The sequence below is a fragment of the Aethina tumida genome, chromosome 7, assembly GCF_024364675.1.
Source record: "Aethina tumida isolate Nest 87 chromosome 7, icAetTumi1.1, whole genome shotgun sequence".
NCBI lineage: Eukaryota > Metazoa > Arthropoda > Insecta > Coleoptera > Nitidulidae > Aethina > Aethina tumida.
Genome location: NC_065441.1, coordinates 7,042,431 through 7,057,930, shown reverse-complemented (window position 1 = coordinate 7,057,930; position 15,500 = coordinate 7,042,431). Strand labels below are relative to the sequence as shown.

The 15,500-nt window shown below is 30.5% G+C and overlaps 4 protein-coding genes across 8 annotated transcripts in view; 2 read left to right on the top strand and 2 right to left on the bottom strand.

The window, feature by feature from the left end:
* LOC109603505 (potassium voltage-gated channel subfamily KQT member 1-like) overlaps positions 1–4,062 on the bottom strand; it is a 105,252-nt gene extending 101,190 nt beyond the window's left edge. For both annotated transcript variants that reach the window (XM_049970176.1, XM_049970178.1), the window contains exon 1: positions 4,040–4,062. In XM_049970176.1, the coding sequence (XP_049826133.1) occupies positions 4,040–4,054 (15 nt within the window). In that variant the 5' untranslated portion in view covers positions 4,055–4,062. The remainder of the gene's footprint in view (positions 1–4,039) is intronic.
* A 492-nt stretch (positions 4,063–4,554) lies between these two features.
* LOC109597971 (RAC serine/threonine-protein kinase) lies at positions 4,555–10,049 on the top strand. 2 transcript variants are annotated; one of them, XM_020013763.2, is made up of 9 exons: positions 4,556–4,735; positions 5,999–6,102; positions 6,159–6,371; positions 7,027–7,393; positions 8,041–8,222; positions 8,309–8,516; positions 8,570–8,803; positions 8,914–9,174; positions 9,258–10,049. In XM_020013763.2, exons 2-8 carry the CDS (start codon positions 6,011–6,013, stop codon positions 9,133–9,135), a joined length of 1,518 nt encoding a protein of 505 aa, XP_019869322.1. In that variant the 5' UTR covers positions 4,556–4,735; positions 5,999–6,010; the 3' UTR covers positions 9,136–9,174; positions 9,258–10,049. The 2 variants fall into 2 exon arrangements, with proteins under 2 accessions (XP_019869321.1, XP_019869322.1); XM_020013762.2 differs by having other exon boundaries at positions 4,555–4,735; positions 8,914–10,049.
* A 513-nt stretch (positions 10,050–10,562) lies between these two features.
* On the top strand, positions 10,563–14,478 carry LOC109597944 (arylsulfatase B). Of its 3 annotated transcripts, none has more exons than XM_020013729.2 (8): positions 10,563–10,672; positions 11,957–12,114; positions 12,186–12,522; positions 12,932–13,231; positions 13,284–13,590; positions 13,656–13,798; positions 13,891–14,164; positions 14,223–14,478. In XM_020013729.2, exons 1-8 carry the CDS (start codon positions 10,639–10,641, stop codon positions 14,386–14,388), a joined length of 1,719 nt encoding a protein of 572 aa, XP_019869288.1. In that variant the 5' UTR covers positions 10,563–10,638; the 3' UTR covers positions 14,389–14,478. The 3 variants fall into 3 exon arrangements, with proteins under 3 accessions (XP_019869288.1, XP_019869287.1, XP_019869290.1); XM_020013728.2 differs by having other exon boundaries at positions 13,653–13,798; XM_020013731.2 differs by lacking the exon at positions 10,563–10,672 and adding an exon at positions 11,276–11,422 and having other exon boundaries at positions 13,653–13,798.
* LOC109597946 (uncharacterized) lies at positions 14,372–15,405 on the bottom strand. The gene is made up of 4 exons (XM_020013732.2): positions 15,333–15,405; positions 14,930–15,278; positions 14,676–14,877; positions 14,372–14,581 (listed from the first exon to the last, which is right to left on the bottom strand). Exons 1-4 carry the CDS (start codon positions 15,344–15,346, stop codon positions 14,484–14,486), a joined length of 663 nt encoding a protein of 220 aa, XP_019869291.2. The 5' UTR covers positions 15,347–15,405; the 3' UTR covers positions 14,372–14,483.
* Between the last annotated feature and the right edge of the window lie 95 nt (positions 15,406–15,500).

Below are 15,500 nucleotides of genomic sequence, written 5' to 3'. Positions count from 1 at the left end.
AATTCGGTGTAACAACTCTTCCAAATTAACTGGCCGATGATTGTATACAACCCTGTTTAAATGACCTAAGATAAAATAAAAATAGAAACAAATCGGGAAACCTAGCCGGCCACTCTATGGATCATCTTCTTCAGCACTGATCAAAAAATATTAAGATATTCCTTTACTTCTCAACTAATGAGGCAGGCGCCATCTTGTTGAAAGTTGACGTTGAAGAAAACACTTTGAATTAATTTTCTCTTACACAACATAATATTTTTTCGTAATAGACAAAGGAACAAATCGGAAGACCTACCCAGCCACTCTATGTGTCTTTTTCTGCCTATCCACTAGTCAGAAAATATACACAGATACTCTCTTACTTCTTAATTAATATGAGGGGAGGTGGTATCTTGTTGGAAGTTAACAATGGGGAAGTTATTTTGAACTAATTCTATCTTACACATCTTATTTTTTCATATCAAACGATATTGGGTACGAATTTCTTCCATCCAATGTGAGTTACCCAGACCAATGTCGACAGTTGTGTCGGTTTACACTATCATTAGGACAAGTAGTTTCATCAAAAAGACAATCTCCATTTGTTGAATTATTTGAATTATCTCTTCGGTTCGATTCTTATAGAAATACCCTCCAATTATTAAAATATGCTGTTCAGCGTCCTCTTATTACAACAGCTTCTAACCTCTAGGTAGGAGGCTCAATTTAAACTTCTTCAATAAAATAATGCCACCGAAGTAACAAAGTATGTGCTATATACAATCCTAAAAATTTTGAATCTGATATCTATTGGTTTAAAACTTATCGCCTTTTTATCAATAATATAAACGGGATAAAAGCCCTTAATACTGCACCGGAAAAAGAAATAAATTTACTTTTTTTGTTAAAAATTAAATACTAGATGGCACAACCACTATAGTGTAGTGGAACTACAATTGAATCATTCGATTATGACTGCATAATCAATGCGTAATTCAGAGTAGAGTAGATCTAAACAAGAGTTATTACATCAAACTATGTATTATTAATGACACATTACAATTATTATAAATTTGCACAATATGAATCCATTTTAAAATATATTATTCAGTGGAATCGATAGTGAAATATATTCAAGATGACGACCAAAAAGCATTATTATATCAATCGAAGATATATTTCATATTAATTATTTATATATTTGATCTACGAATCAATTATGAGATATGAGTCGATTATTACAATGTGTCAATTATTTCCAACACTACTTTATATGAATTTTCAATCTTTTTAATTAATTATTTTTATATGTAACGACATGTTACATTATTATTGCTTTTAGTGTTATTATTATATTATTGTAATGCGTAAAGATGACCACTTATGTTACATAGATACATACATCAACTTTATTGATTATGTACTTTTAAATGTATACACAATGTTCATGGGTCAATAAAGCAGCCAATTAATTATAAACATAGTACAAATATTAGTTTATCAACATTTTAAAAATTTATCAAACGTTTGAATACCAAACTTACAAAATACTTATTATTGTAGAAATAAATATGAAATCCAGGCTTATAAAAAGTTATTGGTTTTTTTATCAGATGGTCAATGGTCTCCCATGACCCTCAAAGAGTCCGGACTTAAATCTAATTGAATACTTTTGGCGGCATCTGGAATTAAAAATCACTCAAAAAACATCACCAACAAATAGTATTTTTGGCAAATTATACTAGAAGAATAGAAAAACATTCCTGAGAAATATGAATATGAAATGAAATATGAAATAATAAATAAATAAAATATTTTTAAATTTATTTCGTAATATGATATTATTCCATACTTATTTAATTATTTAAATCCTTCCTATCCTAACATCCTCTCTCTAGATTACTATCATATTTCAAATAAAAGTTTCTTGAAGTTTGATTCTTTAAACATATCAGCATTATCAGCCAATAAATAAAAAAACTTATATTGAAATGATTAAAAGTACTGCTTCCTTAAGAAATAATTGTGGTAATAATATTTATTATATTTTCAAGTTCAGCTATTCAAATTTCATATTGCATAGCCATTTTTAAGTGTTCAGTAGACATAAACAAGGTCTGCAATGAAATAAGGATGCGCCAACGCCTTGCAGTCACACGTGTCATCATAAAGAAGACCTATCGATGCTACCCATACATTTTAAAGTTCACCAGTATTTTACTTAAACACTGAAAATGGATGTAACCTAATAACAAAATAAACAATTACGTTTAAACCAAAATTAAAGCTTGGCTATGAACTAACTAAAATATATGCTAAAATTGATTACATTTATTTACGTCTAATCGAACAAAGTATCTTTCAAAACGATTGATCCAAGAAATTTACTCCAAATGTCTAAACGTGACCGAGGAACGGGTTTGATGCTCCCCGAATATTCGAGGAGTTTTTCCGGACAGTTCTCGTTACAATATTGATAACACCTACCCGGAAAAGTTTATCTGAACCACATTTAAACATAAAAAATATAGTAGTAGCTGCTATACTAATTAACTGTAGCGTTTGTAATACGTGTAATATGTTTGAAATGAATTATTAAAACTAAAAACAAACACAACATGTAGTAAAACTAATACTAAGGCTATCTATTTATGGACAAGTAACCTATTCACATAATATTTACTAATGCATAAACATTATAATTTATTCATTAAATTCGTAAAAATTCACATATAATATATAATTTCTTCAAATGTTTAAATTAATCCAATTTCTCCAATTCCACAACTTTCCCAACTTATAAAAGATTTAACTTTTAACTATTTCTAAGTTTTAACTATTTAGTGATAAGGTAATTTCGGACATATGGTAATTTTGGTCATAAGGTAATTTTGGTCATATTTTATTACCAATTTAGGGTTAATAAAATAATAAACCCAATTTTAGACTATTATAATTTTATTTTATATGATAGATTCAACGAAACAATTAATTATTTTGTTTGGAACCTATAAAAAAGCAAATTGAAATTTCCTGTCGCACCATGTCTACATTGCTGTCATTCTAAAAATTCCGAATTCTGATAGTGGTTATACTTATATGTTAGATGTTCATTTTACGGCTTATATTATGAGCGATCTATTAACACTTCCCCAAACTTCTAAGTATTATGTTAGAAGCATGGCAACTACTTTGGAAGTACATATTTGAAGGACTTCACTGGAGAAGTATTTGAAAGATGCATGTGGGTCGTTCCAAGAATTATTTGAAAATATTTATTGTTTCATTTTCCACAATTTTCTTTTAATCTCTTTAAACTTTTTAAGAAAATCATGTAGTAATTCGTTAAAAGTCTTGAAGGTATTATAAATAAATGGAAACAAACAAGTTTTATTTAAACTTTTTTATTTTTTGTTTTAAAATTCAGATTTAAATGATTTCCCAAATAAATATACAGCCACCAAATTCTTTTCCATCTGTCGTATCCATTCCAAGTGCTCAGTAGCTCATTCAAGAAGATTTCTTAAGTGCTTCAACGTTAGTTCTGAGACTTCTAGTAACCAAATTTGCTACGTGTAACCCGTTTCTAATTGTTTAGTCACAAATATTCTTATTGTGAACTTGCTAGAAATCTCTTCCCTTAGAGTTTATCTCAAGATATTTTTTTGGATAACTTCAACCTCAACTACAATATGGGCTTGAGTATGGCCCACCAGTTATAATTTTAGTAACGTGGAACTCGAATATAACATGTAGGATTATTTTAATTGCCACAAAACAATGATTCGAAATAAAAATATTAATGATACAGATATGAAGTGGTAAATACATTTCTTAGTCGCAAAAAAGAATAAATAAAAATGGGGTACAAAAATATTTTATGTAAATACCAAAGGTATTTAACAACATTTTATAATTATTAATGTACACAGGCGTTCCATACATTTCAATACTCAAGAAGATATAAAGTCCAAAAATGCAAGATTTTATGAATACGTTATTTTATTAAAAGTCCTGAATACATTTTTTTTTTTCAAAGGACAGAAAGAAAAAGACTCACATGTTTCAAAACCATCCGTTGAGGCTTAGAGGCTGCTGCATAATTTCACACAATGGAAATATCCAGTTCTTTTGGCTAAGTGCTGCCATCTATTAAGGAAAATATAAAGACAGTCTCCGTTTGTACAGATTTCTATATTCATAAATGAAAATAACAATTATAAATTTAAATTTAAAATTATAACAATTTAGACTAGATCAACTAAAAGTAACTACATTATTTCAAAAAAATATGAAGTGAAAAATGGATTTATTGATTAGGATGTGAATGTTTATTCTTAATGTTGGCAATATTGGAGTATCTAAGTTTTTTATGGAAATATGTATATATGTCAATGATCTTCAACATAATTCTAACTTGAGAATTAATATTAAACATTGAACGTGTTTAGTTTAGTTCATTCTCAAAACTATTAAAATAATTAAATTATCATGTTAGTGTCCGACAGTTTGCGACACTGAAACCATCGTCGCGAATCTAGTGACTTTTACGGTGCGACTTAGTGAAATATATGGCAGTGAAGTGGAAGTATAATGAACCAGGATTCGACAAAAATATCTGCGTCAAAACATGGCCTTGTAGTTTAATGCGTATATCCGTGAAACCTTCAAATGAAGTGCGTCCTGTGATGGTACGTGGCCCTTGGAAAATGCACGGAAGCACCCTGTTTTGAGGACTGGAGTATCAATTTTTGAGGTAAGCAAAACGTCAGGAAAAATGCATCGCATTCGAGTCGCATATTTTGATCTTCGACGCAGTTTCAAACAAAACACGCACTATGTTATTGAACTCGAAGTCCGTAACGTGGTCGCCGAACAACACGATCGAAACATGAGGGCTCCGTAATTCACACACGCCAAATTAAAAACGCATTTAATACAATCAACTTAGAATTGTTTGGTCATCTTAAGGATTACTGAAGTGGAGCAAAATTTGTTACGTGCATAACCTTAAAGAAGTTCTACATTTTTTATGGTTTTAATTTTTTTGGAATATTAAAATATCCGTTTGTTTGGCATGACCAATATTGTAAATATGTTGACAGGTTTTTATCTATTTAAAAATCGTTAAATTAAGGACAAAATAATTAGTGACACTTATGTACTGTCTAAGCAATTAAAAAGTAATCTATTTTAATGCTGCAACAATTGCGTTACAATCTAATTCATAAAATAATGTATTAAATATTTATAACTACAAAATACAATAAATAACTTTAAAAACTGCATTTTTGTTACATTTATCAAGTTTAATAATTTCATCATTATTCAAATTGATTTAATCCAGATGGTTATTGAAAATTTAGGATATTTGATATTGACACATTTTCCCACTTTTGAATTATTACAGTTATGACATTGTTGTTTCTGTAAAATTACATTCACAAAAAATTATAATTAATAATAATAAACACTTATTTTTAGTACATTTTTATATAAACTAAATTTAATTACTGTGAATCATACAATTCATCTAAACTGTTTGAATACACTGATGATTCATGTTTAAATTAAGATTCTTGGATCAAAGTTTAAATTGGACTTATTTATTGGGTCAAAAAAGAATTAATTTATTTAATATTTATTCATTAAATGTAAAAAATTGTAAAATTTATGTATTTAAGATATTATTTGTATAAACAGTATATTTCTTATTTGATTTGTTACATCTTATTCCAATTATATTTCCGTATTATAGAAAAAAGTAACTCAGAGTTTCAGTCTTTTGCATATACAGTAGTGGTCAGAGAAATGATACATTCAAATGTATTTTCATTTTGTGATATTACGTTTTTTGTTTTAGTAATTTTTTCATATAAAACGAATCAATATCAACAATTAATCTAATAATATCTAATCTTGTACATCTTATACAATATTTAATTTAGAGATGCATAAATACATATTAGATTTAATAGACGAGACAGGTTAAAACATACAAAAAATTGAATCATTCTAGAATCGACCGATAATGGATGAGGCACCAGCTGCTCCGGTTTCAACGCCCGTGAAACAAGGCTGGCTCTTCAAAAGGGGCGAGCACATTAAAAACTGGAGGCCTAGGTATTAATCTTCAATTTCCAACTGCCAATTTCCTCTTACTAAAATTAATGTTCCAGATACTTTGCGTTGTTCAGCAATGGCTCACTGTGGGGCTACAAAACGTTGCCCAGCAGTCCCGAGGAATGGCAACATCCGCTTAACAATTTCACGGTGAAGGGATGTCAAATCATGTCGGTGAACAGACCTAAACCCTACACGTTCGTGATCAGGGGCCTACAATGGGCATCCGTCATCGAAAGGATGTTCCACGTGGTTTCGGCACACGAGAGGTATGTAATTTTCAAGTAGTTACAATAATATTTGTGAATGGATTTGATTGGCGTTCAATAACGTATCTTATCTGTTTATTTGTGTGTGTTTGTGGAGATTTATTTAGTGGAAATTGTTACAAATTAGTTAAAATGTCGATGCGATAAGATACTGGCTTTTGGAACCGCTAGGTTTTGTTTGTTATTTGATGCGACATGACCATTAAGCGTGAAATTTGCGAAATTGCAGAGATAAACATTCGGGTGTTTGTAAGCAAAAAAATAAACTGAAACGTGCATTGTGATAAACTGATTTAATGTACGAGGTCGACGAGTTAAATTTTGATAACGGTGCATTATATGTTTCCACCAACAATTCGACCTATTTCCATTTTTAATTTAGATTTGTTGATCTGAGGATTTTGTCCTATTGGACTTTATAGTCCATTAATTATTAACAATGAATTGTAATTTTTTTTAAATATAAATATCAGGCTTAATGTACAATAATTGTTATTGTCAAGGGGTATTATTTTAATTGCCTTGCTAATATTTACAACTAAACTATTATAAACAAATAATATTTCAATTAGTTATGTCTTCAACACAAATCCATATCTTGTAATTATGTATAAATAACAACATATATAAACACTTTGTTGTGTATCTGGTTTAGGGAGGAATGGGTAAACGCCATCAAGTCCGTGTCTGAAAACTTGAGCGGCGAGTGCGAAGACGTCGAAATGAACAATTTCGGTGAGATGGGCACGACAATGGAGGACCTATGCGAGGCGTTCAGCCAACAGGGCACATCCATTTCGAAATCTACCGGCAAGAGGAAGATCACGCTCGAAAGTTTCGAATTCTTGAAGGTGCTTGGCAAGGGCACCTTCGGTAAGGTGATCTTGTGCAGGGATAAAGCCACGAGTCGTTTGTACGCGATCAAGATACTGAAGAAGGACGTGATCATCCAGAAGGACGAAGTCGCCCACACTCAGACGGAGCAACGTGTCTTGCGCAGCACCAGTCACCCATTTTTAATTGTGAGTCTTGTTTGTGTCGTGAATGTACTTAATTTACTGATTGAATCATTTTAAATGATTAATCAATGATATGAAAAAACTTAAAATCCTGTCACTCCTTTATAATTCTGATAAATAATATACAGTAGTGACCATAATTAGAACAACTCTCATTTAACTGTTGATTTAATTTTCGAATACTCGCAAATTTACAAATAACTTTCAAATACCACGGGGCGAAAACATTGTAAACTAATGATGTGAACACAAATTTGAAGTGGAAAAATTTCCTTTAGATTTCACTGAAATCTAATTTCAAGTGACTTGACACAGTTTTGTAGATAAAAAATGTCTTAATTTAAGTAATTATGTACATTATAATAGGAGAAAAAACTTCTATGTAGTATTAGAATGTAAAATATTTGAAGACAAAAATATCTATAATGTAATTGTCATGACTATGCCTGATCTTAAAACATCTTATATTTTATTTTAAGTTTAATAATATCAAAATCTTACGATAAAATTACACTTTTTACACATATTTAATAAAATAGAGTATTGAATAAATTTTAATTTATACCTTATTTCATTAGAATTCTTTCTAATGTTACAGTTACAGTTTATTTTATATTTGCATATTTTTAATATTGAATTCTTGATTCCAGTCCTTAAAATACTCATTTCAAACAAACGACCGGCTCTGCTTTGTGATGGAATATGTAAACGGTGGCGAGTTGTTCTTCCATCTGTCCAGGGAGCGAGTGTTCTCCGAAGAGAGGACCCGATTTTATGGCGCCGAAATTATACTTGCTCTTGGCTATCTGCACAGTCACGGTATTATATATAGGTAAATAGTTTATCATACCAATAACTTAAAGTTTTAAATATTTATAATTTTCTTTAAAACGATGTTCTCTATTTTTAAATCAACAGAGACTTAAAACTGGAAAATCTTTTACTGGATAAGGACGGTCACATAAAAATTGCTGATTTTGGACTGTGCAAGGAAGGCATCGCCTATGGTAGGACGACTAAAACGTTCTGTGGCACCCCAGAGTACTTGGCACCAGAAGTGTTGGAAGACAACGACTATGGCTGTGCCGTTGACTGGTGGGGTATCGGGGTGGTCATGTACGAAATGGTTAGTAAAACTTGAATGTTATTTAAAATGTGTTGTTCAATCAAATGTTTTAGATGTGTGGAAGATTGCCGTTCTACAATCGCGACCACGACGTGTTATTCGCCCTGATCTTGATGGAAGAGGTGAAATTTCCGAAATCAATTAGTCCGGAAGCGAAGGATTTACTCTCAGGCCTACTTATCAAGGATCCTACCAAACGATTGGGTGGCGGACCGGAAGACGCAAGGGAAATCATGACACACACCTTTTTCCGATCTATTGTCTGGAAGGATATGCTTATGAAACGGGTAAATAATGCAAATTAAATAATTTAAATACGTTATTAATAAAAATAACTTGTTATTTAACAAAGGCAATTGGATTGTTTTTAATTAGATTTTGGTTGACGTATTTCCAGGTGCCTCCGCCCTTCAAACCCCAAGTGCTCTCAGACACGGACACCCGCTACTTCGACTCGGAATTTACGGGTGAGAGCGTGCAACTGACGCCGCCCGACAACACCGGACCGCTCGGCGCGATACAGGAGGAGCCGAGCTTTTCGCAGTTCAGCTTCGAGGATTATTCGTACACGTTAAACGAAGGCAGCTTGGCGCACGCCGCCTCCACGCCGATGCAGTGACGGTGTCCCGTTGCAGTCGCCGCACAAGTCTGACGCGGGGTATGTCTAATTAATCTGATTGGTGCAATTGTGTTGGTCGAGTCAGGTGTACCTTCGTTTAACCTTGTGCCTTTATGTTTCAGAAAAATAGGTACTTAAATCAAAACTATGGTACGAAAAAAAAATCATGAAAATGCAAAAAAATGATGGGATTGTTATCAGTTGTTGTGATAATATCTTATAACTGTTACTTGTAGGATTAAATCGCCTTGTATATATTTATATTGTAAACAATTTTATAAATGATTTTTCTTAATTGATCTTATTAATACAATACACATTTTTGCTTTATATTTATTTATATTTTGGAGAATAATCATACAACCCAGTATTTATAGTATGCCGCTTGACACTTTCATTGCGACGAAAATGCCTTTTAATGTTTAATATAGTTGACATGTGCCACACAAAAATGTAGTCTCACTCAGCATCAGAGCTACATGTTGTTCTTTTTTGTAAATATGCTTCTATTATATTTTATAGCTTTTTAATGCACACATGCTGTGCATACTCTTGATGTAAGAAAACGATTTTTATACATTCCTCATAAGTGGTTCCTTATAAGTGGTCTGAATTGTATATAACTATAACTAGTTTAGCTGTAATGTACAAATCATGAGGTCACCAATTTCATAAGCCATGCATGCTAATTATTTTTTAGCGTATGATTTTTAATAGCCATTATATTAATGGATATAAAGTAAAATTAATGTTCCTGAGCAGTTATAACATAATCGCAGTGAAGGTGTTATTTGTAATTATTTTTAAAATAGTTAATTAAATATTATGCAAATGTGTATCAAATATCGGAAGAAAGTTAATGTATAATAATGTTTCTTAATTTGTTATAAGTTAAATAAATGTTATTTCAAATATTAATGTTTATTATTTAGATTTCCTATATATGTATGATGTCTCTTTCAGGATTCAGATGCAACTCTTGTCGTAGTGTATATTATTAGTATTGAATTGTTACAAATATTGGAAATAAATTACCGTAGTAAGTGCCATCTGTTAAACAGAAGTTGAAGCTATGTATCAGGGTAAAGTAATGTGTACATATATAAATATTTATTAATTAAAATTAAATGAATATAAACTATCATTTTTATTAAAAAATTGAATTATTTAACCTGAGGCTGGTGTTAAAAAGTTATGTAGCTAAATTTTTATATGTAGTTTTCTGCATAGAAATATTCACTGTACTATTTGTTCTATTAAATACGTTTATGCATCTATAATATCAAAAACTTAATAAATATTAAAAAACCTTTTTTGTATTTCTATGTAACACCTTTGAGCATCTTCCATGAAGTTATTAATTTTAATATATAAATAGAATCAATAGTAACAAACTGATATGAAAGGGAATGAAAAAACAATTGTACTACTCCTTGTACGACCACATAACCTAAAAAGCTGAACAATATCATAAGTTAATTAAATAATGTGTGTCCTTATTCGATGTTTCGTTTAAATATGAATAAAAATGTGATAGGTAAATACCATTATTAACAAGGTGTTAAAGTTACTAAAAGTGCTGGCATAAGAATATAGTACACACTTCAAGTGTATAGATTATAAACTTCCTCCCTATTTTGAATCTACTATACCTATACAAATTGTATAATATTACATATAATACAATACTTATGTGTAAATAATTTCTAAAATACTAGATGGCGTCAAAAGTGTATTTTTTAATTTTGTTTATTATATAATAGCAGAGCCATCTATTATATGAAAATAATTAAGATAAATAAATGTAGTTACTCATTTTAAATAATTTATTTGTATATTTTTTAAATTGTTCCGTTAAACCACCCAAATACATAAATTAATGATTAATAATGGCAATTTCGGGGTATGTTTATGTTACATGAGCGTAGAAATACAAATACTAACAATGTTACGCCGTATCTAATAGATACCATACATGTGTGCTAAAAATCATACTCTAATAATTTTTTTACGTAAATTAAAAAGTGCAACACGTAGTCGTTTTTAATGGCTCATTAAATATATAAGGGAGCATTGCATTAATGCATTTTACACGCCACTGGAAAAATTCAGTCACGTAAATTTAAATATATTGTCTTGTTGCTTTGGTTGCTTGAGAAAATTTTGAACGCATCAATATTTCTTTAGTGCGGTTTCACGATTCGTAATGTAAACAACTTGCATCATAATACAATAATTACTACTGTGCAAATTTACGTGTCGTTTTTGTTATTATAATTTATTAAAGGTATGTATTTAATAAAGATATAAATTGAGTTAATGTTTAGTGTAATTTATTTGTGAATTTTCTAAGAATGTAACTGACTTCAAAAAGGAACCTTGAGCTCTGAAAATCTTGTTTGTGCATAAGTAGCATGTTTACACAAATTAATTATGGGTACTATTGTATTTAAATTTATTATATGTCGTGGTTTTTGTTAATAAATTTAACAAACAACTTGTAAACACGGACTACCTAGTTGATAAGAAATAATATTACTTGTGAATTAATTAACGATAGTGTTCACTTACAAAGTATATATGCATTTTAATTAACCCAAAAATAATGTACTTTCGTTTCATAGTAACATAAACTTAAATCGAAATTATACATTTGTTTATATATTTATTTTCACACAAGAAACATAATGTTTCAGCCACATCAATAATTTAATAATAAATACTCGTCTAATAAACTTAATTCTAGTATTAAGTTTACAAAAATTAATAAATTACCTAATTATTATTTTCTTGTGTATAATTACATGTTTAAAATTTTCAGACCGTATCAGTGGAGTAATAACGGCGGCGCGAAATAAAAAAATGTTATTGTGCAATGCTTCTATTGTGGTTGTTGTAGTTATTGCCTTTTGTTGTATAAAGCTTACAAATGCTAAGTCACAAAGACCCAATATTATATTTATCATGGCTGACGATTTGGTGAGTTTCCGCATTACATAATATTTTTACTATGAAACTGAAATGTGGCATTATTTATTTATAAATTTCAGGGGTGGAACGACGTAGGATTTCACGGTTCAAATGAGATTCCTACTCCAAATATAGACGCTTTAGCGTACTCAGGGTTAATTTTAAACAATTATTATGTTACACCGATTTGTACTCCTTCGAGGAGTACGTTAATGACTGGGAAATATGCAATTCACACTGGCATGCAGCATACGGTACTTTTTGGTGCTGAAGCCCGTGGATTACCCCTGACTGAAAAAATTCTACCTCAGTATTTGAAAGAACTGGGTTACGATAATCATATTGTTGGTAAATGGCATTTGGGTTCGTACACCAAGGAATATTTGCCCATGTCACGAGGATTTGATTCACATCTAGGTAACAAATATGTTAATATTAACAACAGTTTTCAAGTTAGTGTTAGATTTCGTATAAAAAATATAATTTGAACTTCTTGAAAATTCAAATTATCGAATATTTAAGTTTAATAAGTACAATTTTATCCAAAAAGGACAAATTTTCTAAAATTATTTTTCAAGTTACAGAAACACTGTACGTGTCGAAAGAACAATGGAAAGAAATTATCAAACATTTCTGTTAATAGCTAATTTAATTTAAGATTTTATTACTTCCAGTTAGAGGAATTGAAAGTGTGCGAGTTACTCTATTCGACATTCTCAGTCCTTTAAACAAGAGAATTTTACATTAATTTATGACTCATAATGAAGCAGTTTTATAACACAAAATTGAGAAATTTATGATAATATTTTATAAACCATTTTTAAAGGTTACTGGACAGGCCATCAAGATTATTTCGATCATTATGCTGTGGAACGTCCGGGATTCGGCTTGGACATGCGACGTGGAATGGAAGTGGCGTATGACCTCCACGGCAAATATTCAACAGATATTTTCACAGAGGAATCCGTAAAAATTATATCCAAACATAATACCAGCAAACCGCTATTTTTGTACCTGGCCCACGCGGCAGTCCATTCAGGAAACCCGTACAATCCCTTGCCAGCACCGGACAGTGAGGTCCAAAAATTCGAATACATAAAAGACTACAATCGAAGGCGATTTGCTGGTAAAATATAAAGAAATCAATAACCAAAGTAGATGATAAATTCATTTTTTAGCAATGTTGAGCAAATTAGACCAATCTGTAGGAGAAGTCGTTAAAGCTTTAAACGATAAGGGCATGTTGGACAACAGCATAATTATTTTTACCACGGATAACGGTGGCCCTGCTGCAGGCTTCAATCTCAACGCCGCCTCGAACTATCCGCTCAAAGGCGTTAAGAATACTCTCTGGGAGGGCGGAGTCAGAGGTGCCGCTTGTGTGTGGAGTCCACTGATTAAGAAAAGTAAAAGGATAGCCTTGCAAATGATGCATATCTCCGATTGGCTACCAACTCTTTTGGAAGCTGTTGGTGGTAATGTAAGGTAAAAACTTTAACTATTTGACTATTAAATTGATGGTGAATTTAAAACTTTTAATTGTTCAGTAGTAAATCTAATAATTTGGATGGAGTCAGCTTATGGAATGCTCTGTCCAATGATGATGTGTCCACACGAAGTGAAATTCTTCATAATATTGACGATGAATATGGTAATGCTGCCGTAACTGTGGGTCCTTGGAAAATAGTCAAAGGTAATATTTAAAATAAACACGAAATTTTAAAATAAGTTTACAAATATTGTTAATAATAATTCTAAAATATTTATTTTCCTTAATATTTCCAGGTACAACATATGGCGGTCAATGGGACTATTGGTATGGTCCAAATGGCAGAAATTACGCATTTAATGCAAGCTTGATTTTGAATTCAAAAGTTGGTAAAACTTTGAATGCTTTGGGAAAAATGCCAAAATTATCGGAAATCGAGGAAATCAGGAAAAACGCAACCATAGATTGTCAACAAAACCACAATCAAGGCACAAAGTGCAATCCAGTTGCCAAAACTTGCTTATTTAATATAATTGAGGACCCATGTGAACTAAATGATGTAGCTAATCAGTAAGTGTCTAAAAGTATTATGTTTATAAAGATAATATGTTTGTTCATGGCTTTATAGTTTCCCGGAAATATTACATCGACTGGAAGAAACTTTATCAAAATACAATGAAACAGCAATTCCACCTGGAAACTTACCCTTAGACCCAAGAGGAAATCCAAAATACCATAACTTTGTGTGGACAAATTTTGGAGATTTTTATCAAACTATTGTTGAAAGCCTTTAACCAAAGTTAAGATTTAATGCAGGTAAATGAATTATTTATGTTTTTTAAAGAAATATATTTATATAAAAATAAAGTGTGAAATAAATAAAACATTGTTATTGTAATATGTCCTCAAGCCAAGATTCCAAATCCTCAATTTCTTTATCATCATTAATTACATTTATTTTCTGAGTTGAACTGGATGGATCAGCATCTAAAACAGATATATTTTTGTTATTTACATATATCATTAAAAAATGTAAGATTGTAATAATAACATTCTGCACTTGTAGACATTTAAAAGTTACCTAAATCAATGGAATCCAATAATAAATCTATTGTGTCACCCTTAGACTGATTTATACACTCTTTTTGTACATTTTTATCAACTTCTTTTATTTTATTAAATTCTTTGTCATCTTGAAATAAATTAAAATGCTTTGCTAAATATTCTTTATATTTTTTTGATGCTTCTTCAGCTTCCTGATCCATAGTAATTTTCTGACTATCCTATAAACCAATAATTAACACCATTATAAAAATATTAACATTACTTACTTACAGAAAAATTAATTTCATTATTGAAGTGTTCATAAAAGGGAAGAGAAGAAATACTTAAATTAAGCAAGTCAATGTCTAAATGAAACATATCACTTGGTAATTCCTTGGAAATTTCCAAGTCGTTCTTATCATATTTAAATTGAAAATGACTTCCAGCTGAAACATGATTGTTAGCAAGCAGTGCAAAGTCAGTGCTTGAATGTATTTGAAACGGGTTAATTTCCTCTTCTTCATATCTATCCCAATTAGAGTCTAAATGCTTAAGTTTTTGTTTAGGTGATTGATCAGCAATTGGAGCTGATTTACCTTTAGGTTTATACTTTCTTTTATCTTGAACGTGTTTAAGCCCTCTGTAAATTAATAACGTTTATAGAAGCTAAATTTAAATTAAAATGTATACAAACCTTGATTTATCCATGACCTATATTTATTTACATTTGTCAAAAAATTTTAAGGTTATGAACTATTAAATTTGATATATATGAACTACTGAGTTTAGTACTACTTCAGAAGTTCTCAATATTAAGTTAACAACTTAAAAATTGCCACTTAATACTTATCAATTTATATAT

Excerpts from the sequence above, each read along its gene's own strand:
- LOC109597971 (XM_020013762.2), top strand. The coding sequence starts at position 6,011 with ATGGATGAGGCACCAGCTGCTCCGGTTTCAACGCCCGTGAAACAAGGC. Across the intron at positions 6,372-7,026 it reads GTGGTTTCGGCACACGAGAG|GGAGGAATGGGTAAACGCCA; the intron begins GTATGTAATTTT and ends TATCTGGTTTAG. Across the intron at positions 8,804-8,913 it reads AGGATATGCTTATGAAACGG|GTGCCTCCGCCCTTCAAACC; the intron begins GTAAATAATGCA and ends ACGTATTTCCAG.
- LOC109597944 (XM_020013728.2), top strand. The coding sequence starts at position 10,639 with ATGTTTCGTTTAAATATGAATAAAAATGTGATAG. Across the intron at positions 10,673-11,956 it reads TATGAATAAAAATGTGATAG|ACCGTATCAGTGGAGTAATA; the intron begins GTAAATACCATT and ends TAAAATTTTCAG. Across the intron at positions 13,591-13,652 it reads GCTGTTGGTGGTAATGTAAG|TAGTAAATCTAATAATTTGG; the intron begins GTAAAAACTTTA and ends TTAATTGTTCAG.
- LOC109597946 (XM_020013732.2), bottom strand. Across the intron at positions 14,878-14,929 it reads ATAATGAAATTAATTTTTCT|GATAGTCAGAAAATTACTAT; the intron begins GTAAGTAAGTAA and ends ATTGGTTTATAG. Across the intron at positions 14,582-14,675 it reads ATTGGATTCCATTGATTTAG|ATGCTGATCCATCCAGTTCA; the intron begins GTAACTTTTAAA and ends TATCTGTTTTAG.